Source organism: Salmo salar, chromosome ssa19, assembly GCF_905237065.1.
Source record: "Salmo salar chromosome ssa19, Ssal_v3.1, whole genome shotgun sequence".
Classification (NCBI taxonomy): domain Eukaryota; kingdom Metazoa; phylum Chordata; class Actinopteri; order Salmoniformes; family Salmonidae; genus Salmo; species Salmo salar.
The window spans coordinates 14,356,116-14,370,879 of record NC_059460.1 but is presented as its reverse complement, the minus strand read 5'-3'; the positions used below and the strand labels follow the sequence as shown (position 1 = coordinate 14,370,879).

General features: G+C 43.1%; 1 protein-coding gene across 5 annotated transcripts in view; it reads left to right on the top strand.

The window, feature by feature from the left end:
* Window positions 1–14,764, top strand: part of LOC106578501 (dihydropyrimidine dehydrogenase [NADP(+)]) — a 208,077-nt gene that overhangs the window by 92,299 nt on the left and 101,014 nt on the right. For all 5 annotated transcript variants that reach the window (XR_001322469.2, XM_045702118.1, XM_014157375.2 and 2 more), the window contains exon 12: window positions 7,900–8,084. Coding sequence is in view for 4 of the 5 variants with exons in the window: in XM_045702118.1 (XP_045558074.1) it covers window positions 7,900–8,084 (185 nt within the window). In the remaining variant the exon portion in view is untranslated. The remainder of the gene's footprint in view (window positions 1–7,899; window positions 8,085–14,764) is intronic.

The window sequence follows — 14,764 nt, the reverse complement described above, 5'->3', positions numbered from 1 at the left end:
TCCGAGCAAACTAGTTTAATTTGATAGGATGATATTTCTGCCAAACCTGATTGCCTGCATATTTAGGAAGGAATTGATCCGTGCCTTGGCATGCGAGTTTGTGTGTGTATGTGTGTCAAGCGTGCTTGCAAGCGTGTGTGTGTTTTGAGTGTGTGATTTCATCGTACAGAAACAACAAATGCTGAGAAAAGAATCCCCAGAGTAGTACAGTCAGAATGATCCTTATTCTTGAACTATAAATCACTTATCCACTTAAGTATGTTGTCAGATCCACAGAGGATGTTCCGCTTGGCAGTGAACACAGCTGTAGGATGAGTTAGCAGTTAAAACCTGGCCTGTATAGTCTGGTGGGCTGGACCCAGTGTGCGTCGCAAATGGCACCAATTTCCCTATGTAGTCAACTGCTTTTGACCAGAGCCCTATGGGTCCTGGTTAAAAGTAGCGCACTTTAAAGGGAATAGGGTGTAATTTGGGAAGCAGACTCAGTTCTGGGAGGGAGGGAGGGAGGGAGGGAGGGAGGGAGGGAGGGAGGGAGGGAGGGAGGGAGGGAGGGAGGCAGCCATTATTGCACCCATGCATCCTTCCTGCATTGGTCTCCTTCCTGTTGTGTTTCATGGAGGGTGGGTGGGGAACTGGAAACATGATGCACCCACCTCCTCTGTTACGAAAAGTGTGTGTGTGTGTGTGTGTGTGTGTGTGTGTGTGTGTGTGTGTGTGTGTGTGTGTGTGTGTGTGTGTGTGTGTGTGTGTGTGTGTGTGTGTGTGTGTGTGTGTGTGTGTGTGTGTGTGTGTGTTTCTGTGTTTCTGTGTTTCTGTGTGTGTTTCTGTGTTTCTGTGTGTGTTTCTGTGTTTCTGTGTGTGGGAGTTTGCATGGTGTGCATTCATGCCAAAGATGTATATAAACCCTGGATTGCTGATGCTATGTGTTAGCCAATGAGAAGCTTTGAAGCCACTGGTCGGCGATATAAGCACTTCCCCATTAGTACTTTCTAAAAAATTATACTTTATTTTTTATTTGTATGTTTAGCTCATTGTGTAGGCCCTAGCTACAGCAGTTATACCTAGCTGTTATTAGGAGGGATGCAGGTGTTGTGTAGGCTCTAGCTACAGCAGTTATACAGTGAGGGAAAAAAGTATTTGATCCCCTGCTGATTTTGTACGTTTGCCCACTGACAAAGAAATGATCAGTCTATAATTTTAATGGTAGGTTTATTTGAACAGTGAGAGACAGAATAAGAACAAAAAAATCCAGAAAAACGCATGTCAGAAATTTTATAAAATGATTTGCATTTTAATGAGGGAAATAAGTATTTGACCCCTCTGCAAAACATGACTTAGTACTTGGTGGCAAAACCCTTGTTGGCAATCACAGAGGTCAGATGTTTCTTGTAGTTGGCCACCAGGTTTGCTCACACCTCAGGAGGGATTTTGTCCCACTCCTCTTTGCAGATCTTCTCCAAGTCATTAAGGTTTCGAGGGTGACGTTTGGCAACTCGAACCTTCAGCTCCCTCCACAGATTTTCTATGGGATTAAGGTCTGGAGACTGGCTAGGCCACTCCAGGACCTTAATGTGCTTCTTCTTGAGCAACTCCTTTGTTACCTTGGCCATGTGTTTTGGGTCATTGTCATGCTGGAATACCCATCCACGACCCATTTTCAATGCCCTGGCTGAGGGAAGGAGGTTCTCACCCAAGATTTGACGGTACATGGCCCCGTCCATCGTCCCTTTGATGCGGTGAAGTTGTCCTGTCCCCTTAGCAGAAAAACACCCCCAAAGCATAATGTTTCCACCTCCATGTTTGATGGTGGGGATGGTGTTCTTGGGGTCATAGGCAGCATTCCTCCTCCTCCAAACACGGCGAGTTGAGTTGATGCCAAAGAGCTCCATTTTGGTCTCATCTGACCACAACACTTTCACCCAGTTGTCCTCTGAATCATTCAGATGTTCATTGGCAAACTTCAGACGGGCATGTATATGTGCTTTCTTGAGCAGGGGGACCTTGCGGGTGCTGCAGGATTTCAGTCCTTCATAGTGTAGTGTGTTACCAATTTTTTTCTTGGTGACTATGGTCCCAGCTGCCTTGAGATCATTGACAAGATCCTCCCGTGTAGTTCTGGGCAGATTCCTCACCATTCTCATGATCATTGCAACTCCACGAGGTGAGGTCTTGCATGGAGCCCCAGGCCGAGGGAGATTGACAATGTCACGCCCTGACCTGAGAGAGCCTTTTTATGTCTCTATTTAGGTTTGGTCAGGGTGTGATTTGGGTGGGCATTCTATGTCCTTTTTTCTATGTTTTTGTATTTCTTTGTTTTGGCCTGGTATGGCTCTCAATCAGGGACAGATGTACATCGTTGTCACTGATTCGGAGCCATATTTAGGCAGCCTGTTTTCCTTTGGGGTTTTGTGGGTAGTTGTTTTCTGTCTTGTGTGTTCACCTGGCAGAACTGTTGGCTTTCATTTTCTTGTTTTATTTAAAGTGTTTCATTATAATAAGTTATGACCACTTACCACGCTGCATCTTGGTCCCCTCTTTCAGATGATCATTACAGACACTTCTTTTGTGTTTCTTCCATTTGCGAATAATCGCACCAACTGTTGTCACCTTCTCACCAAGCTGCTTGGCGATGGTCTTGTAGCCCATTCCAGCCTTGTGTAGGTCTACAATCTTGTCTCTGACATCCTTGGAGAGCTCTTTGGTCTTGGCCATGGTGGAGATTTGGAATCTGATTGATTGATTGCTTCTGTGGACAGGTGTCTTTTATACAGGTAACAAGCTGAGATTAGGAGCACTCCCTTTAAGAGTGTGCTCCTCATCTCAGCTCGTTACCTGTACAAAAGACACCTGGGAGCCAGAAATCTTTCTGATTGAGAGGGGGTCAAATACTTATTTCCCTCATTAACCCCTGTGCGGCCTCGACATCCAGCGAAAAATCATATCGCCATTAGCATTACAAAATGTTATACTTTTTTTTTCAATTTTTTGTTCAAATTATATCGTTTTATAGATACACCTCTCCTGAATCGAACCACGTTGTCCGATTTCAAAAAGGCTTTACAGCAAAAGCAAAACATTAGATTATGTTAGAGGAGTATATCGTAAAAGTAGCCACATAGCCATTTTCCGACCAACCACATGCATCACAAATAACCAAAAAACAGCTAAATGTAGCACTAACCTTTGACAATCTTCATCAGATGACACACCTAGGACATCATGTTTCACAATAGATGCAATCTTTTGTTCGATAAAGTTCATATTTATATATAAAAACAGCATTTTACATCGGTGCGTAACGTTGACTAACTATTTTCCCTCAAATGCATCCAATGAAACAGCGCTACAATTTACTAAATTACTATTCGAAAACATTTTGAAAATGTAATATTGTCATTCTAAGATTTATAGATGAATATCTCTTGAAAGCACCTGTAATGCCAGATTTAAAAATAACTTTACTGGGTAATCACACTTTGCGATAAAAGGGGATGCGATACTCAGAACAATAGGCTAGCAATAGCAATAGGCTAGCCATCTTGGAACAATCGCATATCAAATCTAGTCTTGTATACTATTGTCAATAATCCCTTACCTTTGATTATCTTCATCCTTAGGCACTTCCAGGAATCCCTGGTCCACAACAAATGTATTTTCGTTCGAAAAAGTTAATCCTTTATGTTCCATTAGCTTGTTCTTGTTAGCGCGTTCTGAAGGCTGAACCAAAAGTTCCGACGTGCGCGGGGCTACTCTTTCAACAAAATGCATTTTTTTCTTATTTAGGTTCGTTCAAACATGTCAAACGTTGTATAACAAAAATCTGTAGGGCCTTTTTCAACGAGAGCTCCAATAAGATTCGAGGGGGACGATTGCATTGTGTTTCAAAATGTTTCGAAAGGGGAGGGTAACCAGGGGCGCCGGCGTCATAATGGTGATGGCCCTCTCCATGTGACCACGTTCCACAGCGTGTCATTCTGTCAGTATTCACAGTAGGAGACTCAAATCACTTTGTAAAGACTGGGGACATCTAGTGGAAGCAATAGGAAGTGCTCAATGAACCATAGCTCACGGTGTGATTAATAGGCAACGTGATGAAGTTGAGTTCGCAATTCAGAATTCCACTTCCTGTTTCGATCTGTCTTGGGGTTTTGACTGCCATATGAGTTCTGTTATACTCACAGACACCATTCAAACAGTTTTAGAAACTTTAGGGTGTTTTCTATCCACAAGTATTAATTATATGCATATCCTAGCTTCTGAGTTTGAGTAGTAGGCCGTTTAAAATGGGCACACATTTTTTTCGAAAATCGCTGTAGCGCCCCCTATCCTAGGGGAACGCCAAGAGGTTAAAATGCAAATCATTTTATAACATTTTTGACATGCGCTTTTCTGGATTCTTTTGTTGTTATTCTGTCTCTCACTGTTCAAATAAACCTACCATTAAAATTATAGACTGATCATTTCTTTGTCAGTGGGCAAACGTACAAAATCAGCAGGGGATCAAATACTTTTTTCCCTCACTATAGCTTGCTGTTATTTTGAGGAATATATATGTTGTGTAGGCTCTAGCTACAGCAGTTATATCTAGCTGTTATTATGAGGGATATAAACTCAGCAAAAAAAGAAACGTCCTCTCACTATCAACTGCGTTTGTTTTCAGCAATCTTAACATGTGTAAATATTTGTATGAACATAACAAGATTCAACAACTGAGACATAAACTGAACAATTTCCACAGACATGTGACTAACAGAAATTGAATAATGTGTCCCTGAACAAAGGGGGGGTCAAAATCAAAAGAAACAGTCAGTATCTGGTGTGGCCACCAGCTGCATTTAAGTACTGCAGTGCATCTCCTCCTCATGGACTGCACCAGATTTGCCCGTTCTTGCTGTGAGATGTTACCCCGCTCTTCCACCAAGGCACCTGCAAGTTCCCGGACATTTCTGGGGGGAATGGCTCTAGCCCTCACCCTCCAATCCAACAGGTCCCAGACGTGCTCAATGGGATTGAGATCCGGGCTTTTCGCTGGCCATGGTAGAACACTGACATTCCTGTCTTGAAGGAAATCACGCACAGAACGAGAAGTATGACTGGTGGCATTGTCATGCTGGAGGGTCATGTCAGGATGAGCCTGCAGGAATGGTACCACATGAGGGAGGAGGATGTCTTCCCTGTAACGCATTGCCTGCAATGACAACAAGCTCAGTCCGATGATGCTGTGACACACCGCCCCAGACCATGACGGACCCTCCACCTCCAAATCGATCTCGCTCCAGAGTACAGGCCTCAGTGTAACGCTCATTCCTTCGACAATAAACGCGAATCCGACCATCACCCCTGGTGAGACAAAACCTTGACTCATCAGTGAAGAGCACTTTTTGCCAGTCCTGTCTGGTCCAGCGATGGTGGGGTTTTGCCCATAGGTGACGTTGTTGCCGGTGATGTCTGGTGAGGACCTGCCTTACAACAGGCCTACAAGCCTTCCGTCCAGCTTCTCTCAGCCTATTACGTACAGTCTGAGCACTGATGGAGGGATTGTGCATTCCTGGTGTAACTTGGGCAGTTGTTGTTGCCATCCTGTACCTGTCCCGCAGGTGTGATGTTCGGATGTACTGATCCTGTGCAGGTGTTGTTACACGTGGTCTGCCACTGCGAGGACGATCAGCTGTCCGTCCTGTCTCCCTGTAGCGCTGTCTTAGGCGTCTCACAGTACGGACATTGCAATTTTTTGCCCCGGCCACATCTGCAGTCCTCATGCCACCTTGCAGCATGCCTAAGGCACGTTCACACAGATGAGCAGGGACCCTGGACATCTTTCTTTTGGTGTTTTTCAGAGTCAGTAGAAAGGCCTCTTTAGTGTCCTAAGTTTTCATATCTGTGACCTTAATTGCCTACCGTCTGTAAGCTGTTAGTGTCTTAACGACTGTTCCACAGGTGCATGTTCATTAATTGTTTATGGTTCATTGAACAAACATGGGAAACATTGTTTAAACCCTTAACAATAAAGATCTGTGATGGTATTTGGATTTTTACGAATTATCTCTGAAAGACAAGGTCCTGAAAAAGGGTTGTTTCTTTTTTTTTTTTTTATGTGTTGTGTAGGTCTTGCCCTAGCTGTTATAGCATACCAGGATATGCTAATAATTGCTCAGAATGGATGATTAAACATATGGATTATATGGAAATATATGGTAACACAACATGCCATATTAAATATTCTGCTGAATATACCAATACACATTTTTGTACAGTATAATGAGGTATGTGTCTTCTTCTACTGAGTGAATGGGCAAAAGCCCAGAATTTCTACTGCAATCATCTTGACACCATTTTGTTTCCTCAATTTCTTTTAAGTGAGTCTGTTCATCACTATGGCAGGACGATGGTGCTGTGTTTATCCCCCATCAGTGTGTATGATAACATTCACCGCATCATATATTGTCATGTGTGTGTAACACTGCAGCAAGACGGCCGTTACATGACAGCCGGTGTTCCGCTCTGAGGAGTTTGACACGCCAAACACACGGCAACTCTCTACACATTTTCTACTGTCCTCCCCTTATGGAGGAATTCAACTTCAATAGTATGGTTGCAATAAAAAATAGCCGGCTCTCTCTGTATTCTTATTTGTGTACTTTTCCTTGTATTTTGGGCGTCAAATGAAATCCTTTCCCCATTGAATAGGCTGGGAAGGTGAAACTTTCCCCCCTCCCTCTAGTAATTCTAATAGAGTGTAATAAATCTTGTCCAACTCGCAGATCTGTATTTAAAAATGTCCCTTCTGATAGATGCAGGCCATCTTCCATGCTGAAAAGCATTTAGTCTGAAAGATGAATTGTATAGGTGAGGTAGAAGAAAATGAGCTTTTTTTATAATGTAGATCAGTTTGACAGAGGATCTCTGGGCTAACATTCAGCTAACGTTGAATGAATGCCTCAGGAGATGTTACATTAACCTAGCCGAGAGTGAGGGAGAGACAGAGAGCGTGAATCCCCTGCTGTCATCGGTCTTGTCACAGACTTCATATTGCTCTCTGTATGGTTTGTAGTCCATCACGGTCACTCACTCTCACTCCAATTTTTTTTTCTCTCGTTCTCTTCCTCTCTCTCCGTTCTCTCTTTTTCTCTCTATCTCTATCACTTTCTGTCGTCTCTCGCCTCTTTCTCTCCCTTTCTCTCTCTGTCGTTCTTTCTTTCTTTCATTCTCTCTTTCTATCTCTGTCACACAAACACGCACACACACACAAACACACACACCCCACACCCAGTGGTGGAAAAAGTACCAAATCGTCATATTTGAGTAAAAGTAAAGATCCCTTAATAGAAAATGACTCAAGTAAAAGTTGAATGTCACTCAGTAAAATTCTACTTGAGTAAAAGTCTTAAAGTATTTGATTTTAAATATACTTAAGTATCAAAAGTAAATTAAACATATATTCTTATATAGTGTCAAAAGTCTAATTTAAAATTCCTTATATTAAGCAAACCAGATGCCACCATTCTTGTATTTTAAATGTATGGATAGCCGGGGCACACTCCAACACTCAGACATAATTAACAAACAAAGCATGTGTGCTATGAGTCCACCAGATCAGAGGCAATAGGTTTGACCAGGAACGTTCTCTTGACAAGTGCGTGAATTGGACCATTTTCCTGTCCTGTGACGCATTCAAAATGTAAGAGTACTTTTGGGTGTCAGGGAAAATGTATGGAGTAAAAATAACATTATTTTCTTTTGGAATGTAGTGAAGTAAAAGTAAAAGTTGTCAAAATTATAAATAGTGAAGTAAAGTACAGATACCCCCAAAAAACGACTTAAGTAGTACTTTCAAGTATTTTTACTTAAGTACTGCCCGCACCATCACTAACTGTGGATCCTCTCTCCCCTCTCCTCCAGTGAAAGAGGCCATGGCTCCGGTGCGGTTGAACCGCTGGGGTCTCCCAGAGCTGGACCCAGAGAGCATGCAGAGCAGTGAGTCCTGGGTGTTTGCTGGGGGCGACGTGGCAGGACAGGCAAACACCACCGTGGAGTCAGTCAACGATGGCAAACAGGCATCCTGGCACATGCACAAGTACCTACAGGTGTGTCCCCAGCCCCAGGGCTGTGTTCTACACACACACACACACACACACACACACACACACACACACACACACACATACAGAATGTCACAACGCTTTCAACATACACACACTAGGGAGGAGGAGAAGGAACTAGAAAAGGAAAGATGGAGGCTTTAGAGAAAGCTAACGTTTCACTGACGATCAACTAAACCCTCACTTTTTGAGAGTGACTATAAACATTTACACAGTATCAATGTTCAGTACTTCATCTTCTAGACTTTCATTTGTTTCCTTTTCTTTTCCTCAATAACAGCATCCCCGTGTGTAGATTCATGAATGAACCAAGGCAATTACATCACTTCTCAATTAGCAGAATATGTCAATATTGAAATAGTCCCGATACAATATTAGCTCTTTCCGTTGTGGATTAATTCATGTCTTCTGTGGGTTTGGAAAGGAAGCCAAATGATACATCATCATCATTACTACATTCACCTCGAACACTCAGCATGTACACTCCGTACTGTACTGCACGCAGCACTTACTGTGGTGAACACTAAGTGAATGAGTCAAAGTGCAGTACAGATGGGTGTGTGGTGCACTAGTCTGTGTAAAGGCAGGATCAGAGAGGACTCTTTACTGCTCCTGCATGTAATAACAGAGACAGTGGTTGATTCCCAGCCTCCAATTCTCCCAGCGTGCCGGCTTGTCTTCCTGAGGTGCCTGACCTCTTCTACATCCCTCCATCCTCCTCCCCATCCCTCCATTTCCCCTCAGATTATACTGCAAAGTGCAGCGCTTGGCAGACCGGGGCCCGGTTCAGATGCAGGTTAATTGTAGTAATGTAGCCGTGTTCAGTGCAAAGCATAGACAAGTGTTTATTTGCAGATTAAATGCCACTTGTAACTAGAAAGGAAGCAACAGTAGATTGCTTGGTTTTGTACAGTAATCGACCAAGGAAGAGGAAATGAATTCAGGCAATTTGCTGGAAAGGGTCAGCAATTAATATCTGAGCCATTCAGGGATTCCTTGAACTGTGTGTTCCACGTTCAGGATAATAGTGTGTTTTATATCAGAATGTGATATTACTGTGTCATAGGTCTCCCTTTCGATCAGTGCATTTAGGCTGTTTTCAGTGTATTTTTGCTATCATATCATGTGCATGGTTGAATTTAGACCTTATTTATGCAAGGAATTCTGGGAACTTAGTGCTGCATGGGACACCTGGGTGAGAGGTTGTTTTTTACTCTAAAATATTATCTATATACTTATATGAATGAGGTCAAGCGTATATTCGTTCACTACCATATGAGAGAAACCAGTTTCAAAGTAGAAAAGGACTCGTCCCAAATAGCACTCTTCCCTATGTAGTGCACTACTTTTAACCAGGGACTATATAGGGCAGGGCACTCCAACCCTGTTTCTGGAGAGCTACCCTTCTGTAGGTTTTCACTTCAACCCCAGTAGTAACTAACCCGATTTAGCTTATCAACCAGCTAATTATTAGAATCAGGTGTGCTAGATTAGGGTTGGTGTGAAAACCTATAGGACAGTAGCTCTCCAGGTACAGGGTTGGAGAGCCCTGATATCGGGAATATGGTGCCATTTGGGATTCAGATAAGGAGACATGTTGTGGGGAAGACGACGATCCAGAACATGTCAACATCTTGACAGCTAAAGCTGTTGTTGGTTGGAACTCTGGAACCCCCCAGTATTCCTAATAATCACCATCTTTTGTATTTACATGTTCCCCGCTGCTGTTTTCCCCCGTGTTGCTTGGCGTGTGTTTGGCGTGTATTCCTCCACATGCCAAACCCCTCAAAGGGGAACACCGGCTGTCATGTAACAGCCGCCTTGCCGCAGCATGACACACACACACACAAATACATACACACACAGCGTGACACCTCCTCATTCATTATGCGGCGGTGACATCATTACAAAAGCAATCAGAGACTGTGATAAACGCTGGGCTAATTAGGAGGAGGAGAGGAAGAGACTGCTGGATGGATGGATGACTGTTGTAGGTTTCACTTTAGGGATGCGTCCCAAATGGCACCCTATTCCCTATATAGTGCATTACTTTATAGGATACCATTTGGGACATTGGGTGCCTAGGGAGGATGAGGAGGCTGCTGGGTATATGACTGCTGTATGTTGACTTTTGTCATAATACCAGTGGTTATTTTCGTTATCTCACAGCTCTGTCAAATCAAACTTTATTTGCCACATACGCCGAATACAACAAGTGTAGACTTTACCGTGAAATGCTTACTTACAAGCCCTTAACCAACAGTGCAGTTCAAGAAGAAGAAACTATTCACCAAGTAGGTTAACCTCTCTGGGCCAGTGGGACGTTTGCGTCCCACCCTAGTCAACAGCCAGTGGAATCGCGTGGCGCGAAATACAAATACCTCAAAAATGCTATAACTTCAATTTCTCAAACATATGACTATTTTACACCATTTTAAAGATAAGACTCTCGATAATCTAACCACGTTGTCCGATTTCAAAAAGGCTTTACAGCGAAAGCAAAACATTAGATTATGTCAGGAGAGTACCCTGCCAAAAATAATCACACAGCCATTTTCAAAGCAAGCATATATGTCACAAAAACCAAAACCACAGCTAAATGCAGCACTAACCTTTGATGATCTTCATCAGATGACACTCCTAGGACATTATGTTATACAATACATGCATGTTTTGTTCAATCAAGTTTATATTTATATCAAAAAACTGCTTTTTACATTAGCATGTGATGTTCAGAACTAGCATACACACCGAAAACTTCCGGTGAATTTACTAAATTACTCATGATAAACGTTGACAAAATACATAACAATTATTTTAAGAGTTATAGATACAGAACTCCTTTATGCAAACGCTATGTCAGATTTTAAAATAGCTTTTCGGCGAAAGCACATTTTGCAATATTCTGAGTACATAGCTCGGCCATCACAGGCTAGCTAATTTGACACCCACCAAGTTTGGGGCAACCTAAACTCAGAATTACTATTAGAAAAATTGGATTACCTTTGCTGTTCTTCATCTAAATGTACTCCCAGGACTTCTACTTCAATAACATAGGTTGGTTTGGTTAGGGTTGGTGTGTCAACTACCTCCGTTTTGTATGTGCGTTCAGATCTCAGTATCCGAAGGGTAACCCGCGAGCGCATTTCGTGACAAAAAAATTCGAGCATGTCAAACGCTGTTTAAAATCATTTTTTATGCTATTTTTCTCGTAAAAATAGCGATAATATTCCAACCGGACAATGTTGTATTCATTCAAAGACTGAAAGAAAAAAAATGGAGAAGTCTCGTGAATACGCATCTCAGTCTCACTGTCCCCAGGCATGCCACTTACAAACTCTGCTGCTGTACTTTGCCCAGAGACAGGAGACACGTCATTCCGCTTTCTGAATGCTTTAGAGAGCCAATGGAAGCCTTAGAAAGTGTCACGTAACAGAACAGATGCTGTATTTTCGATAGAGATGCAACAGAAGGATAACAAATTGTCAGACAGGGCACTTCCTGCATGGAATCTCCTCAGGTTTTGGCCTGCCATATCAGTTCTGTTATACTCACAGACACCATTCAAACAGTTTTAGAAACTTTAGAGTGTTTTCTATCCAAATCTAGTAATTATATGCATATTCTCGTTTCTAGGCAAGAGTAGTAACCAGTTTAATTCGGGTACGTTTTTTATCCGGCCGTGAAAATACTGCCCCCTAGCCCCAACAGATTATCCTCTCTAGGGTATGTGGGATGAAATCGTCCCACCTACTCAACAGCCAGTGGAATCCCGTGGCGCGATATTCAAATACCTTAGAAATGCTATTACTTCAATTTCTCAAACATATGACTATTTTACACCATTTTAAAGACAAGACTCTCGTTAATCTAACCACACTGTCCGATTTCAAAAAGGCTTTACAACGAAAGCAAAACATTAGATTATGTCAGCAGAGTAACCAGCCAGAAATAATCAGACACCCATTTTTCAAGCTAGCATATAATGTCACATAAACCCAAACCACAGCTAAATGCAGCACTAACCTATGATGATCTTCATCAGATAACACTCCTAGGACATTATGTTATACAATACATGCATGTTTTGTTCAATGAAGTTCATATTTATATAAAAAAACAGCTTTTTACATTAGCATGTGACGTTCAGAACTAGCATACCCACCGCAAACTTCTGGTGAATTTACTAAATTACTCACGATAAACGTTCACAAAAAAACATAACAATTATTTTAAGAATTATAGATACAGAACTCCTTTATGCAATCGCTATGTCCGATTTTAAAATAGCTTTTCGGCAAAAGCACATTTTGCAATATTCTGAGTAGATAGCTCGCCATCACGGGCTAGCTATTTTGACACCCACCAAGTTTGGCCCTCACCAAACTCCAATTTACTATAAGAAAAATTGGATTACCTTTGCTGTTCTTCATCTAAATGTACTCCCAGGACTTCTACTTCAATAACATAGGTTGGTTTGGTTCAAAATAATCCATAGTTATGTTCAAATATCCTCTGTTTTGTTCGTGCGTTCAAGACACTATCCGAAGGGTGACGAAGGGTGACGAAGGGTGACGCGCCCGACGCGTTTCGTGACAAAAAAAATCTAAATATTCCATTACCATACTTCGAAGCATGTCTCGTAAAAAAGCGATAATATTCCGACCGGGAAACCCTGTTTTCGTTCAAAGACGAAAAAATTAAAACATGGTGTCGGCTCGTGCACGCGCCCCAGTCTCATTGTTCTCTGATCGACCACTATCCAAATGCGCTACTGTTTTTCAGCCATGGCCTGCAAAGGCATCATTCAACGTTTTGCCGCCTTCTGAGAGCCTATGGGAGCCGTAGGAAGTGTCATGTTACAGCAGAGATCCTCAGTTTTCAATAAAGAGAGTGTAGAAGGCCAAGAAATGGTCAGAGAGGGCACTTCCTGTAAGGAATCTTCTCAGGTTTTTGCCTGCCATATGAGTTCTGTTATACTCCCAGACACCATTCAAACAGTTTTAGAAACTTTAGGGTGTTTTCTATCCAAATCAAACAATTATATGCATATTCTAGTTTCTGGGCAGTAGTAATAACCAGATTAAATCGGGTACGTTTTTTATCCGGCCGTGCAAATACTGCCCCCTACCCTAGAGAGGTTAAACAACACAATGTAACTCCAAGTCAATCACACTTCTGTGAAATCAAACTGTCCAGTTAGGAAGCAACACTGATTGACAATAAATTTAACATTCTGTTGTGTAAATGGAATAGACAACAGGTGGAAATTATAGGCAATAAGCAAGACACCCCCAATAAAGGAGTGGTTCTGCAGGTGGAGACCACAGACCACTTCTCAGTTCCTATGCTTCCTGGCTGATGTTTTGGTCACGTTTGAATGCTGGTGGTGCTTTCACTCTAGTGGTAGCATGAGACAGAGTCTACAACCCACACAAGTGGCTCAGGTAGTGCAGCTCATCCAGGATGGCACATCAATGTGAGCTGTGGTAAGAAGGTTTGCTGTGTCTGTCAGCGTAGTGTCCAGAGCATGGAGGCGCTACCAGGAGACAGGCCAGTACATCAGAAGATGTGGAGGAGGCCGTAGGAGGGCAACAACCCAGCAGCAGGACCGTTACCTCCGCCTTTGTGCAAGGAGGAGCACTGCCAGAGCCCTGCAAAATGACCTCCAGCAGGCCACAAATGTGAATGTGTCTGCTCAATCGGTCAGAAACAGACTCCATAAGAGTGGTATGAGGGCCCGACGTCCACAGGTGGGGGTTGTGCTTACAGCCCAACACCGTGCAGGACATTTGGCATTTGCCAGAGAACACCAAGATTGGCAAATTCGCCACTGGCGCCCTGTGCTCTTCACAGATGAAAGCAGGTTCACACTGAGCACATGTGACAGAGTCTGGAGACGCCGCGGAGAACGTTCTGCTGCCTGCAACATCCTCCAGCATGACCGGTTTGGCGGTGGGTCAGTCATGGTGTGGGGTGGCATTTCTTTGGGGGGCCGCACAGCCCTCCATGTGCCCGCCAGAGGTAGCCTGATTGCCATTAGGTACCGAGATGAGATCCTCAGACCCCTTGTGAGACCATATGCTGGTGCGGTTGGCCCTGGGTTCCTCCTAATGCAAGACAATGCTAGACCTCATGTGGCTGGAGTGTGTCAGCAGTTCCTGCAAGGGGAAGGCATTGATGCTATGGACTGGCCCGCCCGTTCCCCAGACCTGAATCCAATTGAGCACATCTGGGACATCATGTCTTGCTCCATCCACCAACGCCACGTTGCACCACAGATTGTCCAGGAGTTGGCGGATGCTTTAGTCCAGGTCTGGGAGGAGATCCCTCAGGAGGCTATCCGCCACTTCATCAGGAGCATGCCCAGGCGTTGTAGGGAGGTCATACAGGCACGTGGAGGCCACACACACTACTGAGCCTCATTTTGACTTGTTTTAAGGACATTACATCAAAGTTGGATCAGCCTGTAGTGTGGTTTTCCACTTTAATTTTGAGTGTGACTCCAAATCCAGACCTCCATGGGTTGATAAATTGGATTTCCATTGATTATTTTTGTGTGATTTTGTTGTCAGCACATTCAACTATGTAAAGAAAAAAGTATTTAATAAGATTATTTATTTCATTCAGATCTAGGATGTGTTGTTTAAGTGTTCCCTTTATTT